The sequence below is a fragment of the Electrona antarctica genome (assembly GCF_951216825.1).
Source record: "Electrona antarctica genome assembly, chromosome: 12".
Classification (NCBI taxonomy): Eukaryota; Metazoa; Chordata; class Actinopteri; order Myctophiformes; family Myctophidae; genus Electrona; species Electrona antarctica.
The window spans coordinates 2,938,167-2,949,061 of NC_136793.1; the positions used below are offsets into that span (position 1 = coordinate 2,938,167).

General features: G+C 46.8%; 1 protein-coding gene across 2 annotated transcripts in view; it reads left to right on the top strand.

The window, feature by feature from the left end:
- The window catches only part of LOC306933424 (formin-binding protein 1-like), a 77,208-nt gene extending 66,897 nt beyond the window's left edge, over positions 1-10,311 (top strand). The window contains exons 16-18 of one of the 2 annotated variants that reach the window (XM_079515643.1): positions 3,353-3,489; positions 5,404-5,562; positions 9,776-10,311. In XM_079515643.1, the coding sequence (XP_079371769.1) occupies positions 3,353-3,489; positions 5,404-5,562; positions 9,776-9,804 (325 nt within the window). In that variant the 3' untranslated portion in view covers positions 9,805-10,311. Of the gene's footprint in view, positions 1-263; positions 331-3,352; positions 3,490-5,403; positions 5,563-9,775 lie in introns of those variants that run through there. The other variant, XM_079515644.1, reaches the window with a different exon arrangement.
- The last annotated feature ends 584 nt before the right edge of the window (positions 10,312-10,895 follow it).

The window sequence follows — 10,895 nt, forward strand, 5'->3', positions numbered from 1 at the left end:
AAAAAACTGTTTTTTGTCGGTCAAAGTAAATCATGTAAAACTAGAAAAAGTGTGTGTGTGATGCTTGGCAAAATGTTTAGGAGCAATATAAACGTGTGTGTGTGTGTGTGTGTGTGTGTGTGTGTGTGTGTGTGTGTGTGTGTGTGTGTGTGTGTGTGTGTGTGTGTGTGTGTGTGTGTGTGTGTGTGTGTGTGTGTGTGTGTGTGTGTGTGTGTGTGTGTGTGTGTGTGTGTGTGTGAGTGACACGGCTTGGCCTGTTGTAGCGCCACCATGAGGCTGATTTGAAAACTGTCAAGTGGCATTTCTTCCTAGTGGGAATATGCATGCACAGTTTCACCACAATCGGACGCTGCGTTTAGTAGTTGTGGCGATTTGTACAAAACAGGTACAAGGCGGGCTACTCCTGAAAAGTTTAGAAGCCAATTGTAGCCAATGAGGGTGGATTATGAGAAATCAAACAAACCCGTCTTGTTCACATGACTATGGAGAGCATGTGTACCGATTTGCGTGAAATTTGGATAAAATCTTAAGGAGTAATATTAGAAAATGTGTTTAACATATGTCGGCCTCCTGGTGGCGCTATAAAGAGCAGATGTGAAAAATTCCAGGCAAAGGTTTTTCCTTGGCTTCTAGGGAGTTGGCATACAAAGTTATCCACAGATCCGTGCAGTTAGAGGTAAAAACACTTTTTGGCCAGTTATAGCGCCACCATGAGGCTGAGTTGAAAATGTTCATGTGGCATTTCTTCCTCGGCCTAGTGGGAATGTGCGTGCACAATTTCACGGATATCACACGATGTGTTCATGATTTGCAGCATTTTGTTTGAAACTGAGCACTCCTGCGAACTTTGGAAGCCAATCTTAGCCAATCAGGATGGAGTCTGAGAAATCTGAAACACCCGTTTAGTTGAATGGCTCTAGAGAGACTGTGTACCAATTCGCGTGATGTTTGGACCAAATCTGTAGGTGTACTGTCCAAAAACTTGTTTTGCACAAAGCGGCCTTCTGGTGGTGCTATAACAGGCCGTTCTGGAAATTTTGGGGCAGAGGTTCATCGTTGGCATCCAGGGAGTGTGTGTGCAAAATCTGGCATCGACCGGGTTGACGGTGCCGGAGATTAGCTGTTCACAGACGGAAGGACGGATGGACGGACGGACACACACACACGGACAAACGGACGGACGGACGGAGTGCAAAACATACTCTCTCCCCATGCCTTCGGCCTGGTGGAGACAATGACTGTTATACAAAGCAAAATGTACCTAGGTCTAAAATGTAATATCATACACGTTGATGGTTTGCCAATGGATAGAACCATGTGAATCATTTAGCAATTCAATTGTCTGAAGTAGCTTATTCTAGTCATTGTTTTCTAAATGGTGGCTGGGGTAAAATTAACCAATGTCCGGGGGTAAATTGAGTCAATGGGAATCACTATTCATATTTTTTATTAAGTCTTTGCTACTCAAATTATACTGAATGACCTTTAATTTGCATGTACATACTCATTTAAGAGAAGTTTGCAATATTGTATTAACAATATTGCATAAGGTTCTGAATAACAAACTTTATTTAATTGTCTTAATATTGTAAAATAACAAATAAACAAATAAATAAGACTATTTGCAAAAGGGAAAACTGTTATTCTATTATTATTATTGATAAGTGAATACATTATCTGTTCAAGTTTAAGCTTTTAACATTAAAATATCATGTGGTTCGACTTGCCCCTCGACTTGGATCAACTTACCCCTTACCTGGGGCAAATTGAGCCACATGACCATGTCATAGATGCTTACTCATCATTTCAATTGATAGAAGACATCCTGAAATATGGGTAGATCATTAGATTTGACTTCCATCTCATTTTGCTTCCAGGACAACTTACCCCGTTCTCCCCTACAGTATTGGTTAAAATGTCACCCCCTGGTGGTGGTGATGGGTGGTGATCCACCTGAATGTCACCCCCTGGTGGTGGTGATGGGTGGTGATCCACCTGAATGTCACCCCCTGGTGGGTGGTGATGGGTGGTGATCCACCCCAATGTCACCCCCTGGTGGTGGTGATGGGTGGTGATCCACCTGAATGTCACCCCCTGGTGGGTGGTGATGGGTGGTGATCCACCTGAATGTCACCCCCTGGTGGTGGTGATGGGTGGTGATCCACCTGGTTTGCCTGGTGGGTGGTGATGGGTGGTGATCCACCTGGTTTGCCTGGTGGGTGGTGATGGGTGGTGATCCACCTGGTTTGCCTGGTGGGTGGTGATGGGTGGTGATCCACCTGAACTTAAGCCGCACCCACAGCTGTAGTTGTATGATAAAGGGGGAGGGGTTAGGGGAGGGGCTGACAATGTGATGTCACTATATTACTGTTTTTTTCATTGGCACGTTTGACTGTCAAGGGTTCAGCCTCCAGGAAGAAACCCTAAATACAAAGGGAATACATCAGTGCACATAAAAATGACTCCAGGGTGTCTAATGAAGTACTGTCACCTCATAGACACATGAAAAACTGGAAAAATACAACAAATGTGGCCTGTGTTGACGGGAGGGTGGAATAATTTACACTGGTACGCCGGAAGAGTGGACGGCACACTACGTCACGCTGCCACTCAAGTGACTACTGGCCAATCACAGCGCATCTTTTCCGGGACTTATCAGACCCGAAAATGTGCTCTGTGACGCACGCTAATGCTTCCTCGGGGGGGCGGGGCTTCGCAAGGAATCTCGGGAATTTTTTGCTGTTCGTACCCCCCCCCCTGGAACTCTCTCAAGGACCCCTAGGGGTCCCCGGACCCCACTTTGGGAACCACTGAAGTAAAAGAGCGGTATTGGTCCCGTCCGGGCCCCTAGGCCCCCCTAGGCCATGGCTCAGCTGCCTAGGGGCCCCTAGGCAGCTGAGCCATGGCCTAGGGGCCCCTAGGCAGCTGAGCCATGGCCTAGGGGCCCCTAGGCAGCTGAGCCATGGCCTAGGGGCCCCTAGGCAGCTGAGCCACGGCCTAGGGGCCCCTAGGCAGCTGCGCCACAGCATAGGGGCCCCTAGGCAGCTGAGCCACGGCCTAGGGGCCCCTAGGCAGCTGAGCCACGGCCTAGGGGCCCCTAGGCAGCTGAGCCACGGCCTAGGGGCCCCTAGGCAGCTGAGCCACGGCCTAGGGGCCCCTAGGCAGCTGAGCCACAGCCAAGGGCGGTTCGACTCCCGATCCCGACGGACATTCCCGCGTGTCTCTCTCCGTATCTGTATGAAAAAGAGTCACTTATACTGTACTGAAGAAAAGACTCAAAATTGTTCTGTCTGTCTGTCTGTCTGTCTGTCTGTCTGTCTGTCTGTCTGTCTGTCTGTCTGCCTGCCTGCAGTCCTGACGGCAGCTACACAGAAGACCCGGCTACGGAGCATCATTTCAAAACTCGTAGCTCTGAGTTTGACGACGACTTTGACGATGAGGAGCCTCTACCGTCTATCGGCACCTGCAAGTCCCTGTACCCCTTCACAGGTACAGTCATACTACAGTACTGTACCCCTTCACAGGTACAGTCATACTACAGTACTGTACCCCTTCACAGGTACAGTCATACTACAGTACTGTACCCCTTCACAGGTACAGTCATACTACAGTACTTTACCCCTTCACAGGTACAGTCATACTACAGTACTTACTGTACCCCTTCACAGGTACAGTCATACTATAGTACTTACTGTACCCCTTCACAGGTACAGTAATACTACAGTACTGTACCCCTTCACAGGTACAGTCATACTACAGTACTGTACCCCTTCACAGGTACAGTCATACTACAGTACTGTACCCCTTCACAGGTACAGTCATACTACAGTACTGTACCCCTTCACAGGTACAGTCATACTACAGTACTTACTGTACCCCTTCACAGGTACAGTCATACTACAGTACTGTACCCCTTCACAGGTACAGTCATACTACAGTACTTACTGTACCCCTTCACAGGTACAGTCATACTACAGTACTTTACCCCTTCACAGGTACAGTCATACTACAGTACTTACTGTACCCCTTCACAGGTACAGTCATACTACAGTACTGTACCCCTTCACAGGTACAGTCATACTACAGTACTGTACCCCTTCACAGGTACAGTCATACTACAGTACTTTACCCCTTCACAGGTACAGTCATACTACAGTACTGTACCCCTTCACAGGTACAGTCATACTACAGTACTGTACCCCTTCACAGGTACAGTCATACTACAGTACTTTACCCCTTCACAGGTACAGTCATACTACAGTACTTACTGTACCCCTTCACAGGTACAGTCATACTATAGTACTTACTGTACCCCTTCACAGGTACAGTAATACTACAGTACTGTACCCCTTCACAGGTACAGTCATACTACAGTACTGTACCCCTTCACAGGTACAGTCATACTACAGTACTGTACCCCTTCACAGGTACAGTCATACTACAGTACTGTACCCCTTCACAGGTACAGTCATACTACAGTACTTACTGTACCCCTTCACAGGTACAGTCATACTACAGTACTGTACCCCTTCACAGGTACAGTCATACTACAGTACTTACTGTACCCCTTCACAGGTACAGTCATACTACAGTACTGTACCCCTTCACAGGTACAGTTCACAGGTACAGTCATACTGTGCCAGAGTAAAATCCTGATCCGGCCGGCACTCTAGCACCATTATTCTGAAAGATTCAGTAGCACCAGAATTGTTAATATACAACAACAACAACAATAATGTCATATTTAAAGATGGAGTGCCGCGATTTCTTTCCACCCTAAAACATGATCATCAGGTCTTATTGTTATATAAGGATGTATAATTATTTCAAATAAGTGTACAGTATTTGTTAAAATGTTGTTTTTATCCACCTGAACTGAAGCCACACCCACAGCTGTAGTTGTATGATAAAAGAGGAGAGATTAGGGGAGGGGCTGATAGTGTGATGTCACTATATTACTGTTTATTTCATTGGCCCGTTTGACTGTCAAGGGTTCAGCCTCCAGGAAGAAACCCTAAATACAAAGTTAATACACCATTGCACATAAAAATGACTCCAGGGTGTCTAATGAAGTACTGTCACCTCATAGACACATGAAAACGACTCCAGGGTGTCTAATGAAGTACTGTCACCTCATAGACACATGAAAACGACTCCAGGGTGTCTAATGAAGTACTGTCACCTCATAGACACATGAAAACGACTCCAGGGTGTCTAATGAAGTACTGTCACCTCATAGACACATGAAAACGACTCCAGGGTGTCTAATGAAGTACTGTCACCTCATAGACACATGGAAACGACTCCAGGGTGTCTAATGAAGTACTGTCACCTCATAGACACATGAAAAACTGGAAAAATACTAAAATTGCTCTCCATCTTTAATAATGTGTATTGTTCCAGGTCAGAACGAAGGCACCATCTCCATGGCGGAGGGGGAACTACTTTCCGTGGTGGAGGAAGACAAAGGAGACGGCTGGACCCGAGTCCGCAGGAACCCCGAGGAGGAGGGATACGTCCCCACGTCCTACATCAAGGTGTTCCTGGACGGCAATGCTAAAGGTGCTAATGCTATGACCTACATATGACCTACAGCAATGCTAAAGGTGCTAATGCTATGACCTACATATGACCTACAGCAATGCTAAAGGTGCTAATGCTATGACCTACATATGACCTACAGCAATGCTAAAGGTGCTAATGCTATTGACCTACATATGACCTACAGCAATGCTAAAGGTGCTAATGCTATGACCTACATATGACCTACAGCAATGCTAAAGGTGCTAATGCTATGACCTTCATATGACCTACAGCAATGCTAAAGGTGCTAATGCTATGACCTTCATATGACCTACAGCAATGCTAACGGTGCTAATGCTATTGACCTACATATGACCTACAGCAATGCTAAAGGTGCTAATGCTATGACCTACAAATGACCTACAGCAATGCTAAAGGTGCTAATGCTATTGACCTACATATGACCTACAGCAATGCTAATGCTATGACCTACAAATGACCTACAGCAATGCTAAAGGTGCTAATGCTATGACCTCTACTTAATTGTATTTATGAACTACATACGAACTAAATACAAACTACATATTATGTCTAATATCTAACCTACTGTAATCTCCATGTACTCCCAATGAAAACTATCTGATCGACATAGTTATTTATCTTTATCTGATCTACATAGTTATCAATTACATATTCTGATGAACTTTGACCTTTATGAGACACCCGTGTGACCTCCTGTTGTGTGTGTGTGTGTGTGTGTGTTAAGGTTGGGCGATGTGTGAGTGCGTTAGGGCATTCACTAAAAAATCGATTTATCGATTTCATTAACACAAGTCGATTCAGATTAGGAGAAGTCAAAAGTAAAACAAAAAAATCCCCATATCATATTTTTTGCTCTGTGTGTTTAATTCAAACTGTAGCATTGATTATTGTGACGGACAGAAGTCATTATTTCCCTTTGCATATGCACCGGAGCGCACCGGAGCACCGGAGGCACCGGAGCACCGGAGGCACCGGAGGCACCGGAGCACCGGAGCGCACCGGAGCACCGGAGGCACCGGAGCACCGGAGGCACCGGAGCACCGGAGCACCGGAGCGCACTCGCCTATTAGTTTGCATTGCATTCACTTAACAGTTTGCTTGCCGCTAATTGTTTGATCCAGTGTTCCGCCGCTGCATAATACGCTATTCCCGCTATTTGTTTAATGCGTTTAATTCTCTGTTTTAAAATAATTAAAAAGAAACAGCGCATTTATCCGGGACCTGATGACGAGGCCGTCGCGTTATGATGACGAAACCGGAAATCAAGTCATCATCTGGGCTGCTAGGGCTTCTGGGAAATTGAGCCCAATGCAAGTGGACGGGGGGGTTTGTTTGGACTACAACTCGCTCTGCACTGTGGTTTCGTTTCGCATTGTCATGGCCGCTGGCTCGTCTCATCATGACAAACCATCGAACCATTTTTTACCGGATTTTCGTGGTTGAAAGCTGCAAATACTTCAGCGTATGCTCCAAAGGTAATAAAACAATGTCGGCAGCGTTGGATATTTGATTAAAATGCGGGGAACGCGGGGTATGGCGTCAAAGTGTTAATTAAAAACCAACTGCAGCTGCGGCTCTCAGCGCGCGGTGTCCCACTATTGACTGGCTGAATTTGAATTTTGAACTGCCCTGTGTCAGAGAAGTAACAGATAGAAGCGCGGAAACTTTATCCCCAAACTTTATCCAACGATATCCCCCCCACCTCCGTGCTAGAAATAAACTGACTGGGTTCCCGAAGCTACATCCGTGCTGACGCAATGACTGTCCTGTTTCTGGTTTAGCTTTACGTGCGGGGCACATCATATGAACCTCTCCGTCTCCGGTCAGTGCGGGTTGTTGTTTATTTGCATGGCTCAGAAAATAAGTAACAAACTAACATGATAACGTATAACGTTATCGAGTTGGAGGAGGAGGAGGAGGAGAAGGTTCATGTGGAAGGTAATGCAGATTGTATTCTGATGATGTGCCAAACTGCTGCTGGCTGCTGTGATGATAATATATAGACCTATGTCTTCTATATTGTGTTCTGAAGGTCGGGCTGCTGTACTGCCACTATTTTGTATTGTGTTCTCGGGCCGGTGTGCTGCGCTGTGCTGCTGCTGGCGCTGTGTGCCAATGATGCCCCCTCTCCTGTTGTGTTCTCTTTTCTGGTCTGTGTACCAGTGTGCGACGCACACACTGTTTAGTATTTACTATTATAGTTGTATGTTTTGATAATCAGCGCTTTGCCATATATAGGCTATAGATGATACATACACTGTGCCATATTGGAGAGGCCACTGTGTGCGCAGTGCTTTGTTTGACATGCTCCGTATTTGAGCGCGCGCACCTCCACCCGCCCCTGTTAAGCCCCCCCCCCCCCCCCCCCCCCCCCCCCCGTCATACAAAACGATAAATCGACTCAACTTCGACTTTACTGTCTGACAAGTCGACTTGGAAAAATCTCAAGTCGTTAATGCCCTAGCATGCGTGTGTGTGTGTGTGTGTGTGTGTGTGTGTTCAGTTCATTGTTCAGTCAATCACAGCGACTAGACTACTGGCCAATCACAGCGAGGCTTTCCTAGAACTGCGGTGGGATCCATAATAACGCCTGTTGTGTTGTGTTGTGATGATGATGATGATGATGATGATGATGATGATGTCATCACTACTGGACCAGACAGCCTGTCTGCTCTACATGTGTTTCTGTTAGCATGTTTACACTTAATCATACCAAAGGATGATGTGTTCGTGCGTGCGTGCGTGCGTGCGTGCGTGCGTGTGCTGCTTTAATATTAATATGATTTCTGTTCAGCTTTAAAGCAAATATTTAACACATTGAGTGCCACCATTGTTTCAGTCTGTGTCCAATCAACTGCCACAGGGTATTTTAAAGAGAGGTGTCTTAATTATTCAAGGGGCAAAAACAATGACCCCGGGCCTGAACCTGGAGGTTAAAACAATGACCCCGGGCCTGAACCTGGAGGTTAAAACAATGACCCCGCGCCTGAACCTGGAGGTTAAAACAATGACCCCGGGCCTGAACCTGGAGGTTAAAACAATGACCCCGCGCCTGAACCTGGAGGTTAAAACAATGACCCCGGGCCTGAACCTGGAGGTTAGCTCCACCCCGGGCCTGAACCTGGAGGTTAGCTCCACCCCGGGCCTGAACCTGGAGGTTAAAACAATGACCCCGCGCCTGAACCTGGAGGTTAAAACAATGACCCCGGGCCTGAACCTGGAGGTTAGCTCCACCCCGGGCCTGAACCTGGAGGTTAAAACAATGACCCCGGGCCTGAACCTGGAGGTTAGCTCCACCCCGGGCCTGAACCTGGAGGTTAGCTCCACGCAGAAGGGATCCTAACACGGGAGGATCGTGGACCACACGAGGCATGCATGATATTTATTTATTTATTTTAACGCGACCAGCGACGCGAGCAGAGTCGACCGTAAATAAAGCTTGTTTCAATTAGAATCGGAATCGAAATTAAAGGGTGTTAAGATTTCGGCTATCATTCAAGTCAACGAGGGGGGGGGGGGGCCTTTTTTACTGATGGACCAACCACTTCCTGTTTATCTAGTAGACAGTAGTACAGTAGACAGTAGTACAGTAGGACAGCGCAATCTAAAAATGAATCGATGTAAAACATTAACACTTTGCCTGCGTTATAAACGAGCTAATCTTTACCTCCCGTTCCCTGCCGATGTTTCCACTAACCTTTTGAAGAACCAGCACGCCACGACGATCATCGTTCCGTTTCATGAAAATCCTCCTTAAAATGTTGTGATCGCTCGTAAAAGTGTCCGAAAGTATCCCGCGGACCCGAACAACAAAGTGCAGCGAACAACGGTCAGCAGCGCACGGACGCCGCCATTACGACCCATAGGCTGACGTCTCGCCCAGTAGCCTTAGCAGCAAGCCTCAGTTTCCCAGAAGCCCTAGCAGCAAGCCAGTGCGACTCATCGATTTGCGGTTACGTCATCCGAACGCGTCATCCGTGTCTCTCTGTCCGAGGAAACGTTCATCGAAAACGGCGAATTAAACGATGGAAACAAAAGACTCCATGGCAGTCAGTATGTGTTTCTCTCTGAGGTTTTCTGTCTGAAACTGACACTTCTAATCTGTCTGTCTGTCTGTCTGTCTGTCTGTCTGTCTGTCTGTGTCTGTGTGTACACCCGTCTGTCTGTGTGTCTTGCTGCCTGCCTGTCTGTCTGTCTGTCTGTGTTGTAGGCTTTGGGCAGACTAGTCGACTAGTCTAGTTGTAGTACCAGTTTCAGCCACTACACACTAGGAGGCGCTGTGTGGAGACGTGAAGACTAGCCATCCAGCAGCAGCCAGAGGAAGGAAGGAAGTGATGCGTACGAAACAGGAAGTCTGGATTGGGTAACACTAACGCACTCTCCACAAACAGGAAGTCTGGATTGGGTAACTCTAACGCACTCTCCACAAACACAAAACAAAGCAAGGGGGACAAAATAAATAAAAGGACATGTTGTCTCCTTCATGACATTCTGACATCGGAGACATTTTGTCCTCTTGACATTGGAGACATGAATCATGTTTGTGGATGACATGTTCAATATGCTGGGCTAAAGACAGGACAGTCTTTGTGAGGACAGACAGACAGACAGACAGACAGACAGACAGACAGACAGACAGACAGACAGACGGCAGAACATACGGTAGGACAGACAGTTGGAGAGACAGACAGTAGGACGGACAGACAGACAGACAGGCAATGTCTTTAAGGACAGACATAGACAGACAGACAGACAGACAGTGCCATTAAGGATGGACGGACGGAAGGACAGTCTATCTCTAGCAAGCAAGCATGAACATATGGTGTTAATAGTAGAGACGATAGATCCCTGCTCCAATAGATCCCTGCTCCAAAAGATCCCTGCTCCAAAAGACACTGAAATACTGTCCGTCTCCGTCTGTCCGTCCGCCCGTCCCGGAGAAAAAACAAAACAAACAAAATAACAACACAGTCTGTCAGTGGCGTGCACAGATAGACACCAGGGGGTGCTAGAGCACCACCTGCCCTCTGGACAGCAATGTGCCCTTTTGAAAAAAGAAAAAAAACTATTTATTTGTTTTGTTTTTTGTCTACAGTGTGAGACAGCTGTCTGTCTCCTCTGTGTCTTCTGTGCCATTTTGCGTTGAACAAATTTGTTTAGAAATCCATGTCGTTACACCAGCATCTCCACTAGCTAAAGAGTGCTGGGTTGCACCCCGAAAATAGCTGATCTACAAGCTCGCAACGCGTTGTGAGCTTGTAGATCTGCTATTTTCGCAATTTATTTTGTCCAAAAGTGCTCCTCTTATGGGAATTCAGCCCCTGCCCAAA